General features: G+C 28.6%; 4 protein-coding genes across 6 annotated transcripts; 2 read left to right on the forward strand and 2 right to left on the reverse strand.

Annotated features, from left to right (window-relative positions):
- The first annotated feature begins 979 nt into the window (after nt 1-979).
- On the forward strand, nt 980-4872 carry LOC112601916 (nucleosome assembly protein 1-like 1). Its single transcript, XM_025349801.1, has 9 exons — nt 980-1202; nt 1994-2108; nt 2928-3071; nt 3134-3264; nt 3329-3497; nt 3560-3697; nt 3759-3906; nt 4419-4538; nt 4605-4872. The coding sequence occupies exons 2-9, from the start codon at nt 1995-1997 to the stop codon at nt 4784-4786; spliced, it is 1146 nt and encodes a 381-aa protein (XP_025205586.1). The 5' UTR covers nt 980-1202; nt 1994; the 3' UTR covers nt 4787-4872.
- Nucleotides 4873-6478: 1606 nt separating this feature from the next.
- Nucleotides 6479-9235, reverse strand: LOC112601918. Its single transcript, XM_025349804.1, has 2 exons — nt 9011-9235; nt 6479-7841 (listed from the first exon to the last, which is right to left on the reverse strand). The coding sequence occupies exons 1-2, from the start codon at nt 9027-9029 to the stop codon at nt 7483-7485; spliced, it is 378 nt and encodes a 125-aa protein (XP_025205589.1). The 5' UTR covers nt 9030-9235; the 3' UTR covers nt 6479-7482.
- A 55-nt stretch (nt 9236-9290) lies between these two features.
- Nucleotides 9291-12314, forward strand: LOC112601914 (phosphoglucomutase-2). Of its 3 annotated transcripts, none has more exons than XM_025349799.1 (10): nt 9292-9497; nt 9560-9832; nt 9897-10089; nt 10163-10429; nt 10544-10722; nt 10796-10979; nt 11073-11296; nt 11355-11460; nt 11822-12051; nt 12121-12314. In XM_025349799.1, exons 2-10 carry the CDS (start codon nt 9639-9641, stop codon nt 12221-12223), a joined length of 1680 nt encoding a protein of 559 aa, XP_025205584.1. In that variant the 5' UTR covers nt 9292-9497; nt 9560-9638; the 3' UTR covers nt 12224-12314. The 3 variants fall into 3 exon arrangements, with proteins under 3 accessions (XP_025205585.1, XP_025205584.1, XP_025205583.1); XM_025349798.1 differs by having other exon boundaries at nt 9573-9832; XM_025349800.1 differs by lacking the exons at nt 11355-11460; nt 12121-12314 and having other exon boundaries at nt 9291-9497; nt 9573-9832; nt 11822-11967.
- Nucleotides 12315-12497: 183 nt separating this feature from the next.
- Nucleotides 12498-14230, reverse strand: LOC112601917 (eukaryotic translation initiation factor 3 subunit K). Its single transcript, XM_025349803.1, has 4 exons — nt 13982-14230; nt 13672-13888; nt 12731-12950; nt 12498-12663 (listed from the first exon to the last, which is right to left on the reverse strand). The coding sequence occupies exons 1-4, from the start codon at nt 14032-14034 to the stop codon at nt 12506-12508; spliced, it is 648 nt and encodes a 215-aa protein (XP_025205588.1). The 5' UTR covers nt 14035-14230; the 3' UTR covers nt 12498-12505.
- Between the last annotated feature and the right edge of the window lie 60 nt (nt 14231-14290).

Below are 14290 nucleotides of genomic sequence, written 5' to 3' on the forward strand. Positions count from 1 at the left end.
TATTTCTTAAAAATTTATCATAAATTCATAAAATAGAAATAAAAATCATTTAAGTGGCGGTTATTTAATAGTTTTATGTTATATTACAAATAATTATCTTAAAAGTTATGACTGTTTTATAATGTAAATTATATTTTTTGTAGATACAATAAATTTAAGCTACTTGATATAGTTAAAAAGTCATTAAATTATTAGCCTGTACACTATAATACTGTAAATTACATTTATATATAGAAAGATCTGAGACATAGTTATTAAAACTAAATTTTTTTTTTGGTCTTAACATTTTTCAATATTACATTCTGAAATATTTTATTGCTGAAATATAAAGATAATATCCAATAATGACTTATTAAAATGCATCTTGGAACTTCAGGTATTAGTAAATTTATAACACTTCATGTTCAGAAATTCATTAAATTTAAACTAATTTCAAAATGTATACAATTAAAATCTAAAATGTTAGTAAAGTTTAATAACTAATTTTCAAGCACAGTAGTAATTTATTTGTTTCAATAATTATATTGTAGGTATATTTCTTAGAATGGGAAATATCCTGACTTTATTATAGTTTTAATCAAATATATTAATGAGTGTGCAGTCTCCAAAGTTATATTTGCAATATTGTACTGGTGTTTACTGTGTATATTTACTTGAATTTTTTATTAAGTGGTTTAACCATCAATGGTAATAATTGTAAAATACAATATTATTACTAATACATATTACTTGGAAATTTTAATAATCTTTGTATGACTATAGTATTATATTAATATATTGTGTTAGGTCTTAGATTACCTAAAGTTTTTTTTTTTTAAATAAAAATTGCGCGACTGATCTTGGTTGTGTCACGGACGTTACGAATGGCACGCAGTGCTTAACCTCTTTGGTAGCAGAGCAGCAGTCGTCACGCCATTGGCTGATACACGTCCATTGTTATCGACGGAAACCGTAGAAAACGAACTAACAGTCGTTAAGGTTACGTTTCTGTCATTCACTTCGATCCCGCGCCTCTTGTACGCCGCACATCGTTAAATTTTCGTTGTTTCGAAGTAGCATACAGTGTGGTGTGTGCACGACATTGTGCGACTACCGAATTTCTGTCCGCTGTCTGTGCCTGGTAAACCGAACCATCAGTGTGTACCCACGGTTTTTTATTTGACGATCAGCAATTCTTCTCAGACAGTTCTCTCGACACTCAGGTAAGAACACATTTTTTGCCCGGTTATTAGTTATAATATTAATTTCGATGACCATGTGCTTACGAACAATTCCCGATCTGTCAAATGATATGTCAACGTAAAACTGCCGAATTATAATTACGTAGCTGTTTCTGTATTTTCGATTAGTTTATAATATGGGCGTGAGATCGACGATTCTAAGCCGTTTTTTCGGCGTGACGCAGTGATAAGGTAATGAGAGGTTAGGCTGGCTGTTCGACCATCGACAATACTATGCCGGCCCACGATCAAACGAAGATTTCCCCTCCGTTTTCGAATTTCCCACTTAAATATTCGTGTTTTTCGTACTAAATTACGAAAATTCATCGCGTGATTACGAATTTTCCGTTAAACAACACCTATTATTGACTTAATTGAGGTTATCAATAAGACGTAGTATTTTCTATCTATTTTAACCTCCATCAATATCGTTTATTACGTTTTATATTGTTATTTATAAATTATAAATTTTAATAGTATTGTCGTTTAACGCATTGCGCATAATGTGTGAAAAATATTGAAATTCAATAGTTAACAAATATTATATTATCTAACTTTATGGTTTTTTATTTTATATACTATAATAGTTTAAAAATCGTTAAAGGAGATTGGATACTATTTTTTTATAGTTGAATATACTGGGCATAGTAGACTTTGAGTTATGATTCATTTAGTTGATCCATAATTATACTGCTTGTGACCTTGTTTAAATTAGTCATTAATATACTCCATTTAATCAACTGATATTTTAAACTTAATATTATTTTTAACAGAATGTCAGCAGAAAATGACAATGCTGATTCTTCATCCTCTGGTTCCGAAATGGAACAGGACACTCCACTAAGGCATAAATTTGGTTTTAAAGGAGAAGGAGATGACATAATGCTTGTAAGATCTTTGATTTTGTTTATTTTTAATTTAATTTTTGTTTTTATTAGTATTAATAATTAATATAATATTGTATTTTTACAAAAATTTTAATTACAGGAAGAAATTTTTTTTTATTTCCCTCCAAATCAACATATAGGTACATGTATCAGATATCTGATTGACTGTCATTTAATTTTGTCTAATCTTTTGTTCTCTGAGTCTGTTTAAATTATTTTGTAAATAAATTAAAGGGTACTTTTCTCTTATCCCTACTACCTCGCTAATGCCGCAACTACTGGACTACAGTTTGCTCGATTACTAGTTGCCGACAGTTGTATTATTTTAAAATAATCCATCATTGTATTTATTAATTTTAAAATAATTATGAATCTGTGGAATGTACCTATAATTTTGATGACTTTAGCGACTGTAACTGTGATAATTTATTTATATTTTTGTAATATCGTAATTTGACGTTTTGTGATAATTTTGATGATTTTATGTTTTATACTAAAACTCTCCACTACTGTGATAATTTACGTGATTACTCATAATAAACGTTATACTAATATACATTAAAATATAAATGGCAATTCATGGCGTGTATTATGTATTAAAATACGGAATATCTGGATAGTATTATAGTAGTCGAGATAACAGAATTAAGAGTCGCGGTAGTAGGAATAACAGAAAAGTACCAATTAAAATTAAAAATTTAAATCTAATTCAGAAATATTTTTTTAATAAATGCTTATTTATTTTCATTAAGTTTTATTTGATATATATATTACATATTTATTTATGCAATAAATACTAATATTGATACTTATTATTTAGTCTCTTCCACCGATAATCAAGAAACGTGTTAAGGCCTTGAAAAAGTTACTCGTAGAGCAGACTGATGTTGATACTAAATTCTATACTGAACTTCATATTCTTGAATGTAAATACCATAAAGAGTATTTGAAATATTATAATAAGGTAAAATACACGATAATAAATACTTAATATTTTAGTCTAATATACTATATTTAATATTTTAGCGAAGTGATATAGTTCAAGGAAACTATGAGCCTACTGAGGAAGAATGTGATTTTCCTTCAGATGAAGAAGACGATGTCAAAGATCTCTCTGTAGATATGGAAGGAAAAGTTAAACTTGAAGAATCTAAAGCGTATTTATATTCATTTATTGCAATTTCTAAGTTCTATAAAAAATTGTAAATAATTTTTTTACAGTAATGATGCTGTAGTAGACGGTACTAACGACCAATTCAAAGGCATTCCAGACTTTTGGCTAACTATTTTAAAGAATACAAGTCTCATCAGTGATATGATTCAAACCCATGATGAACCTATTCTTAGTCACTTGACAGATATCAAAGTTTATCTGTTAGAAGAACCTATGGTATATTTTTTTGGCACTTCTAATTTTATATGTTTATTTATTTATTTTTATTATTATTTTAGGGTTTTGCTTTGGAATTTCATTTTTCTCCTAATGAATGGTTTACCAATACTGTATTAACCAAGGAATATGAAATGAAATGTATACCTGATAAGAACAATCCATTAAGTTTTGAAGGACCTGAAATTTTCAAGTGTAAAGTATGTATTTATATTTAAACTATTAAGAAAATTTTTGATTGTACTAACGATATAAATATAGGGTTGTACTATTCAATGGAATAAAGGAAAGAATGTAACGGTGAAAGTAGTTAAAAAGAAACAAAAACATAAGGTAAAGGGTGCTGTTCGCTTTGTCAACAAGACTGTACAAAATGTATCTTTCTTTCATTTCTTCAGTCCTCCTACTGGTGAGTTAATACTTAAAAAAATTAAAGTAGACAATACAGTTAGGATACATAAATATTAATTAAAATTTGTTTATGTATGATATTTTGTTTCAATAACCAATGTTTTTTTATTAATAAAAGCATTTAAAATTGATTTTGACAAATTATTTAATATGAGTTATTTGTCCTTTCTTAATGCTGATATAAACTGGCTTCAACAACTACCACTTTGACGAATAATGTAATTGTGGCTTTAATTGAGCCTACATATAAAATAAAAGTTGATTGAATTATGGAAATTAACATTTTTTGTAATTTATAATTTTTGGCCAGCATTGCTTCCTCTGGGATAGGTGATCACCCGAATTTTTAGTAGTGACAAATTCATGGTGCACACATGTGCTCCAACCTTACAAACAAACCCTACAAAAAAAAAAATCTACTGTTCTTATCCACAGCTAATGGCCCTAGTTACTAGCTTAAAATAAGATAACTAAAAAAAAAGTTGTAATTACATTATTATATTATTTTAGTGCCAGATGATCCAGAAACTGAAGTTGATGAAGAAATTGATAATTTGTTAACAACAGATTTTGAAATTGGCCATTACATTCGCGAAAGGATTATTCCTAGAGCTGTTCTGTATTATACAGGTATGAATCGATATATTATTTTTCTTAATATTTATAAATTTCTGATTTTTAATCATATTATGATAGGTGAAGCATTATTGGATGAAAATGATTTTGATGAAGATGATGACGAGGAAGAGTCTGAAAATGATGATGAAGATGAAGATGAAGATGAAGATGAAGGAACTAGTAATGATCCTGAATATAATCCACGTCAAGATAAACTGATAAATAAACAAGTCAACCCAGCTGAATGTAAACAACAGTAAATTGTTGTAATAGTTTTTAAATCAACCTCATGTGTAATCACTACTTGTTTTACAAATAAATAATTTAAAAAAATCTTCACTCTTAATAAGTTCACATTTTTGAGATTAAGCCTTAATTCATTGCTATGTTGAACATGAAATATTACTTGTATTTTATACATTTCTCTAACTTTATACACAAATAAAATTATTTTTATATTACATATAATATATATATATATTTTTTAATTCTTGAAGTTTGTATTCGTAGAATAAAGATTATGATGGGTATTTGGTTATTTAATGGCTAATATATATATTTTGTGTGTGTGTATTATATTTTTGGACTAATTTTTAGGGTATATGCAATTGAAAATATATTAAACAATTAATATATTTTTAGATTCTATATTGAGTGATAAATTAATTTATTTTACAATAACTCTTGTTTTTACTTAATTTTAAATAGATAATACGATATAATTTTTGACTTCTGAAAATTTTCTAATAGGAACTGTATTTTGAATTGAGGAAAAATGAGAATCTCGGCTAATTTAAAAAAAAAAGGATATTTTATTTGTCATTGAACAGAATAACAATAACAACAAAGATAAAATAGTTTCGAGTTCTTTTCTATAAGTGTTTTATGAATATAAATTATTAATATAATTCTGAATACTTATGAGGTATTAATAGAAATTATAAATTCAAATTTAGATAATTAAATATTTTACTTGTCATTTTGTTGCAATTTAAAATATTTCTGGAGGACTGTTCAACTTCTTTCAGTAAGTATAAATTTAATAATTTTATTATTACTTTATGCTGTGCCATTTTTTAAATATTTAGATTAAATTTATCTTATTGCCTATTTAAATCATTAATCTTTTCACACTTCTTTGGTAAATTTGTATTGACTCATTAAATATTTAATGCAAATTATTTCAATGATTAACAATGTAATGTTTTTGCAAAAAATCAACCTGCTGTATTTCTATTAGTAGATTTGAACTGATTATTTGGTGAAACTGAGAGTCGCTTAAATTCTTCTATAACTTTAAAAGTTTATATATCGACTTAATTGAAACGCATCTACTGCAAATATCAAAGACTTCGATAATTTCGGCTCTTCCTTGCATGCAAACCATATCCTGTATTTTACAGGTTATTAGATGCATATTTATACAACGTTAGGCTTTCAAATTGCCCTTTATGAGGTTTTATACTTTGTTCATCACACGATTTCAGAGTTTAGCAGGTATATCTTATGAGTTACCCGAATGTTCTATGAAATTAATGTCTTAACGATTATCAATTCTTATTAGTAAAACAGTTAACGATAACTGCATTACCCCATTCATCGCGTCTTCAATCTACTTATTATAGGTTTAGGTAAAGAACTAAAGAATAATAGGTAACCAAAGACCAAAGTTAAAAATAAAAAGTCAAATGTTTTGTTAACTTCAGATTGATGTCTGATATAGTGCGACCAGCAAAACTAGAAGCTTGACCGTCACGCTCCTGGTGGCTGTTTTTTATTAGAACTACGAAAGATGGTTTACCGCGTAAAATAATTTTAAACACTTATATACTTGTTATACAGATCTGTTTCACAGCTATTCAACGGTTCCGTATAATACGCACGGGTATCGTATACATGAAATGGGCATTTAATATTAAGACATAACATTTTATATTTCTATAGTACACATGTTTTACTAACTTATTATCACATTATCAAACATAAAATAATAACAGCAACATTTAAAATATTTACAATTGTTTTTGAATTTTAATAAATTACGTCGTCATCGTCGCTCGAACTTCTGTCATCTGGATAAATTGTTCATAATATCGGCTCTAATATTTCGTCCCTCAGTCCTGCTTTATGGAAATCTTCCTCCTGAATTTTCACACAATGTTCACCACATTTGGCCCAATCATCAGCAGTTATCGCGTCAATTTCTTTATGGACAAGTGCCTCAAAGTCAGCAATTTTAAATGTGGAATTTTTTTCAGCCACTCCCTTTGAATTGTGCACAAATTAACTCTATAGGATTATACTACCAGTGGTAAGGTGGAAGTCTTACCACTTCATGTCCCATTTGGTGTGTCAATTGATCCAACTTATAAATTTTTCCACGCGGCATCGCAAGTTTGAATTTCGCCCGTAGTTCATCAAGTGTTTCTACGGGAGAAAACTCTATATTTTTTTCGCGCAACCATTGCTGAACATCCGCCTTCCTACTACTTGATTTTGGGTAGTCCTCAAGTAATGCAGAATGATAAGATACGTTGTCCGTAACAATAATACTGGGCTCTTCCAAGTTCATTAGCATTTTCAAAAATTGAAGCATTTATTTGTGAATGATAATCTTTGGTATTGCCAGAGTTACAGCGAAAAATTAATTTTGCATCTTTGACAAAACCAAAGGAAGGAGACAAAGCATGATAAATTATAAGCCAACTGCCTCTCCCAAGTACTTTAAAGCCCTCTGTATTTTCGTGGTTTTGTCAAATATGTCCCCGAGTATGATTTTGGTTAACACAAGTCATGTCTAAATAGACTATTGGTCGAGTATTACCATTTGTACGAAATTCGTTCATTTTACGTAAAAATGTTACGCGCGCAGCTACTATGTCCGATCGCTCCATGAGAAACTTACGACCGTCATTACATCTTTTATATTTAAAATTAAGTTTTTTCAAAATTATTTTTACTGATGATTTTGACCCCCGGTAATCAAATTTTTCTCGCAATGCCGCTTAAATATATGCACTAGTGGGAAATTCTCTCTTGTCATAAAAACTATGGACCCTTCTGACCACTTCGCTGACGAAATCGTCAAGATCGATGACAGGTTTTTCACGACTATAACGTTTTCTAGGGGATCGAAATTTAATATCTGTAGAACTTCCGACACCAATCTCTTTTTCAACACCAATAGATATAGTTTTGTATTCCGTACAAATCCTGTACAGTAGACAGTAGACCGACTCACCACACAAGCATCTGCCGTCCTTCCTTGACATCGTCGGAAAAAATTTGCCACTTCCGGCTGTTCTTCTTTACTAGCTAACATTTTAAAATAATTATACACATTGTATATGGTTTTTTTGGTTTGTGAATGAATATCTGGCCGGATCGACATTTTAATTAAACAATATACCCAAAAAAATAGAGAAAAACCGCAAAAACAAAAATGTACAAATAAACAATATGTAACAGCTATATATAAGAAATTCGTAACAAACTCAGTTCAAATTATAACAATCAGCATACACGAAGCAAAGATGTCTAGTGTCTAACATACAGATTATATAGAAGATGGTTTAATGGTTAGATTTGTATTAAATTTTACAGGTATTGACATGCGACAGTCACACGGGCGCATGTAAACTCCACCGATTGCGACCTTTTTAGACCTTTTTTCATGTAAACTCCACCGGTACGTTTTTTTACCTGAAAAAAAAAATGTAAACTCCACCGGTACGTTTTTTTTACCTGAAAAAAAAATGTAAACTCCACTGGTATGTTTTTTTTTAAAATTGTAATCCAAATCCAATCTGATTAATTAAGTTTACATAATTTATGTGGGTGCAGATTTATTATATTTTTATTAAATATATAATTATTAATAATAATTAACAATAATTAAAAAAAAAAAAATCATAAAAATCAAATAAAAATTTATTATTTATATATATTATATTTAGATACTTATATCTTTTTTTACACAATATTAAAATAAATGATATAATAATAAATAATAGTGATCACTAGTTCGATGTTAAAATAATGTTAATTAAAATAAATGAATAAAAAATAATTAATCAAAGAAAATTTAGGTTTTAAAAAAATTTGTTTGGTTTTAAAATTAGGTTTTAAAATTTGGTTTGATAATGTTTAGATGCAGCTTTGACGAATTGTATACTGGTAATATTGTTTGCCTTAAATGACGAAAAGATACGTATCGGTGGAGTTTACATTTTTTTTTCAGGTAAAAAAAATGTATCGGTGGAATTTACATGTTATAAATCCAACCCTAAAATCAACTACCTGTAAATCGGTGGAGTTTACAATCGCCCGGTCACACTATAACTGGCTATTTCCTATTATACGTTATACGCTACCTATTGTACATTTTCGGAGGGTATTCAAAATTGTCTATAAAACAGCTATAAGAGCCTTAACGCTTGCCTGCATCTTTAGATAAAAATTTAAAACTAACCTAACATACTCACTGTAATAAAAAATATTCATTTCGAAAATAGATCGCGCGGCTGCATAAACAACCAAAATATTTAGAGTCGCTGATTTTCACGAAAACGGCTACTATAATAAAAATAGGTGCTTGTCGCTTGACGGTCAAGCTTTTATAATAGTCTCGCTGACCGCACTATACTAGTTTTAAACTATATAATAATATTTAATAGATTTAACACGTTTATTAAATACGCTTATAAATAATTGTTAATAGTAAAAAAAGATAATAAACAATAATATTTATCACTAACAACTGTTTTCTTTATCTATACACATTATAAATGACACAATAAATTACCAAATTAAAAAAAATTAACAATGAAAAGTTAAGACTTACAACCAATAGCTTAAAATTGTTACTTTTGAAATTACTTTTAGAAAACGTGCATTATTATCAAAATGGATACATCATTTCTGCCAGAATATTTGGAATTACTGGTAAAAAATTGGCTTTCATGGAATCAGGTATAAACTTTATTGTTAGAACAGTTTTTCCGTGGAACAAATTGCATTTTGTTTTTATATAGCCGTGTTTTTCAGTCAAAACAATATGCTGTAGAACTAGCAGAAATACTGGTACAAAAAAATGTGGATAAAATAAAAGATATGTTTGATGGTCGCCTGTCATTTGGAACAGCGGGTCTGAGAGCAGAGATGAGTCCTGGTTTCAAACGAATGAATGATCTGGTAGTCGTACAATCTGCTCAAGGGCTTTTGTATTACATGTTTAGTGTCTTTGGGGATTCATTAAAAACATCTGGTATTATTATTGGATATGATGGAAGATACAATAGTAGAAGGTTGTGGAACTTAATTGTGTTTTTTGTTAATGAGAATTTTATTAATTGTTGTAATTCATTTTAGATTTGCAGAATTGACATCAAAAGTTTTCTTAAAACATTCTGTCAAAGTATATCTTATGAATGAAGTTTGCCCAACTCCATTTGTAGCTTTTGGGATTAAGTTATATAAATGTTGTGGTGGAGTAATGGTGACTGCGTCACACAATCCTAAAAATGATAACGGTTATAAAGTATTCTGGAAAAATGGCGCTCAAGTAAGTTTTAAAGAATATTATTGTTTTCACTAATCACTTTATAACTTAAATAAATGTTCAAATATATTTCCAGATCATTTCTCCAATTGATAAAAATATTGAAAAAAGCATAACTGAACATTTAGAGCCTGAAGATATCTGGAATACTGAAGATATTTATAATAATAAGTTGTTAATAAATCCATTAATCGATCTGCTGAAACATTACAATAATTATATTGACAAAATGTTGTTTCCCAATTTAGATAAAAAGAAAACAGATATAATTTTTACGTATACACCTATGCATGGTGTAGGTTATCCTTACATAAAAGATGTATTTGAAAATGCAAAATTTAATGTGAGTTTATATGGAAATTACTAAAATTGTATTCAATGCATTTATCATGAATATAATATTTTTATAAATAAGTTTATGTTGTAGTTATTAAAATATTTGAATCACACTATTTAGCCAGTTGTAGTTGTTGAGGAACAAAAAGATCCGAACCCAGAATTTCCAACTGTTCCATTCCCAAACCCAGAAGAAGGAAGTGCATTAAAATTAGCAATGGAAACAGCTAATAACAACCATAGTCGTATTATACTCGCTAATGATCCTGATGCTGACAGATTGGCTGTGGCTGAACGTCGGTAACATATGAAAATATAATTATTTTAAAATATTTTTAGTTAAAATGTATGATAAAGCTAATTTTATTTTTAGGATGAAAAAGAAGGGCTGGAAAATATTTACTGGAAACGAAGTTGGTGCTTTGTTAGGGTGGTGGTTAATACATTCTTACAAAACATTACACGGTAAAACACATCCTAAATTGGTTATAATGTCAAGCACAGTATCATCTGCAATACTTAAATCTATGGCTGAAATTGAAGGAATCAGATTTGAAGTAAGTAATTCCTTTAAATTACAAGCTGAAATTAATATATTTAGTTTATCTTTAATCATGTTCTAAACAAATTATATTAAAATTAACTCCAAGGAAACACTCACTGGGTTCAAGTGGATGGGTAATAGAGCTGAACAGCTTTCTGCTGAAGGATATACTGTAATTTATGCATTCGAAGAGTCTATCGGTTACATGTGCAGCAGTGAGGTTTTGGATAAAGATGGAATATCTGCTGCTGTTAAAATTTCAGAATTAGCTATATATTTAGAAAGCATAAATAATACATTATCTTCAGCTTTAAAATTTGTATATGAACTGTAAGTTTATTTAAAATGTAATATTTAATTTGTAAATAAAATTTTTTATTTTTCTTAGATATGGTTGGCATTTATCTATAAACTCATATTTTATGTGCTACGATAGCTTGATGATAAAGAAAATATTTGAATCTATTAGACAAAATAATAATCAGCCAAACAATGTAACTGTTAATTTTATGTTACTCTTAACACATTAACCGCCATATGACCGCCAGTAGTCATCTGTAATTCTCAAATTTTATAAATTTGTGACCGCCAGCGCCAACAAATCATCATTACTACCATGCCACATTAACGCCAGCGACCATAAATGAATTCAGTTTTATATTATTAACTTTTCTATGGTGCTACAATAATGTACCTATAATATATAACTTTTCAATTTTTTTTAAATATTAGTATATACAAATTTGAATAACATTGAAAAATATGTTTGGCGTATAACAAATATCTGTTGTATGACTGCTGGTGGTTAACGTGTTAACATGATGAAAGTTTTGATTTCTTTTTTAATTTTTACAGTATCCAAAATCCATTCTTGGAGGACAATATTCAATCAAATCGGTCCGAGACCTGACAACTGGATATGATTCAAGTACAATAGATCATAAGCCTGTATTGCCTGTATCAACATCGTCTCAAATGATAACATTTCATTTTGATAATGGTTTAATCGCTACATTACGAACAAGTGGAACTGAACCCAAAATAAAATATTATGCTGAATTATGCAGTGGTCCTGAAAATTCTTCGTAAGTCTTATTTAATGTATATTTTTATAATTTAACTAATAATGTTATTATAATTTAATTTATTTTTAGTGATCTTAAAAAATTGAAAAGTATCTTGAAAGAAATGGTTAAAGGAATAATTGAAGAATTTTTAAAACCAGAAGAAAATTTTCTAATTTCTTGCGATAAGTAGTTGAAGATAAATAGACAACTCAGATTATTTTGTATATTGATTAATATATTATTGTTATTTAATTTATTCTTACTATCCAATTTTCAAATAGTTTAAAAATGTAAAAGGTTGTTATAACCTTAATTTTTAAATTAATACTGATAGTTTAATAATTATTGCATGATGTGTAGTCATACTTAAATCATTCCAATAAAAATATAATAATGCATTCTTTCAATTATTTATTGTTAATAAACATATGTATTGATATAAAAATGCATTTGAATTTACAACTTTTATAAATTAACGACAACTTGCCATAACACCCAAAATATTTTCATAATCAATCTTTTCAGTAATATTTTTGGTTTTGATATTTTCGTCTTGATTAGCTACAAACACATATTTATTATCCAGTTCCTTCCAATTATATTTTAGTATCCAATGTTTTAAAGCAGCATCTGTTGAAAAGTATGATTATTAATTAGTATACTAAATTAAATTTTAATATAATTGATTATTACACACCGTCAATCCCTCCCAGTAATTCCATAAGAAAATGTTTTTCAATAGACTGAAATGTTATACCAATTACATGGCACACAAACTTGCGCACAGAATCTAAAAAGCCATTGACTTTAGCATACAGTTCAGGCATGGTATGAACATTATACCAAAATTCTTTGAAGTTGCAGTTTTCCAATAGATCAGCCAAGAATAATACTTGACTTAATGGAGCTTCTTGACACTAAATTATTTAAAAACTCAGTAAATAAATCTTTAAAACAATTGGATGGCTAGTATATAAAAACAAAAATTTTTTTTATATAAACATATTTTTAACAAAGGTGTCATAAATTATTACTTAGTAATTAGTACTATAAAAAGTTTAAAAAGAACATATAGTTTTTACTTTTTCTTAAAGCTTAAAATGTTAATTGAATGATCAATATTAAGTCTATTATATTTTATTGTAGTCTACTTAATTCACATTCAGAAGTGATCTAGGTCGCCACTTTCCACACAAGGGCATTGTTCTGTAGTTATATTACTGGTAATTGATTAAGCAAAGAAAATATTTATGTGAGTGACTAGTGAGCCTCCTACAAAAACTGGTCATCGCCCCCCAAGTTGCTTCTAAATGTGAATGGAATACATAAGTTTTGAGTAGACCTTTGATAGCAATCAAAAATGTATTTATTTATTAAATTATTTTTTGCATACAATTGCAGTTGGAGGGAACTGTATGTCCTGACAACACCAGTTTTTAGTCATCAATCAATGCATTCTTAAACTGATTATAGATTGTAGTATTCTATTTAGAAATTAGTGATAATTGTTTATTAATAACAAAAAATTAATAAAATTTGAATGATTTGATCAACCTTAAAATCTAAAAGCATTCTACACACTTTAAATCAATATACCTAGGAAAATAAAAATATAAATCTAATAAAAATATTTCTTACCAATTTTTCATTCAACAGACATTTGCAAAGCACGAAATCAGAATGAGGAAAGTTGGTGATCGCCTTCAACATGATCTGCACGGTGATATCCAAATTATAATCGTGATGAAATTGATATATTTTGAGAACAGCAAGGTTCGCTTCTAGATCGTACGTGTTCTCTTGAGACTGTACTTCCACGTAGTGTTCAAGGGTAGACAAATGCTGGGGATTGTATCTGAAAGTGGATAATTAAACGCACATGCAATTTACCGACGAAATCGAAAAGATGCGAATTCAACCAACAATGCGCTCAAATAACATAACATACCTTTCAATGCCCTGCAAAAGCGACGCTACTGTTTGTCTCATTGCTTCGGCCATAGTTAGTTCAGTTGAAAGCAAATAAAATATTAACGTCAACACTTAATGCACAAAAGCTCAATAAAACTATCAAACGGATGGCTGGCTTGAGGGTAATGGAGATTGTAAGAAGAGGTAAGTCGCGTGTGATCGTATGACTTTAGGTGTGTGATTATAATTTTACGATTATTGTTTATTAACATTTAACAAAAAGTTCGATAAGCAAATAAGTAGTCAATGCGGCACGCACAACCATGAATCGGGGTAGACAACACAT

Source organism: Melanaphis sacchari, unplaced genomic scaffold, assembly GCF_002803265.2.
Source record: "Melanaphis sacchari strain LSU unplaced genomic scaffold, SCAv2.0 Contig7_pilon_pilon, whole genome shotgun sequence".
Taxonomy (NCBI): domain Eukaryota; kingdom Metazoa; phylum Arthropoda; class Insecta; order Hemiptera; family Aphididae; genus Melanaphis; species Melanaphis sacchari.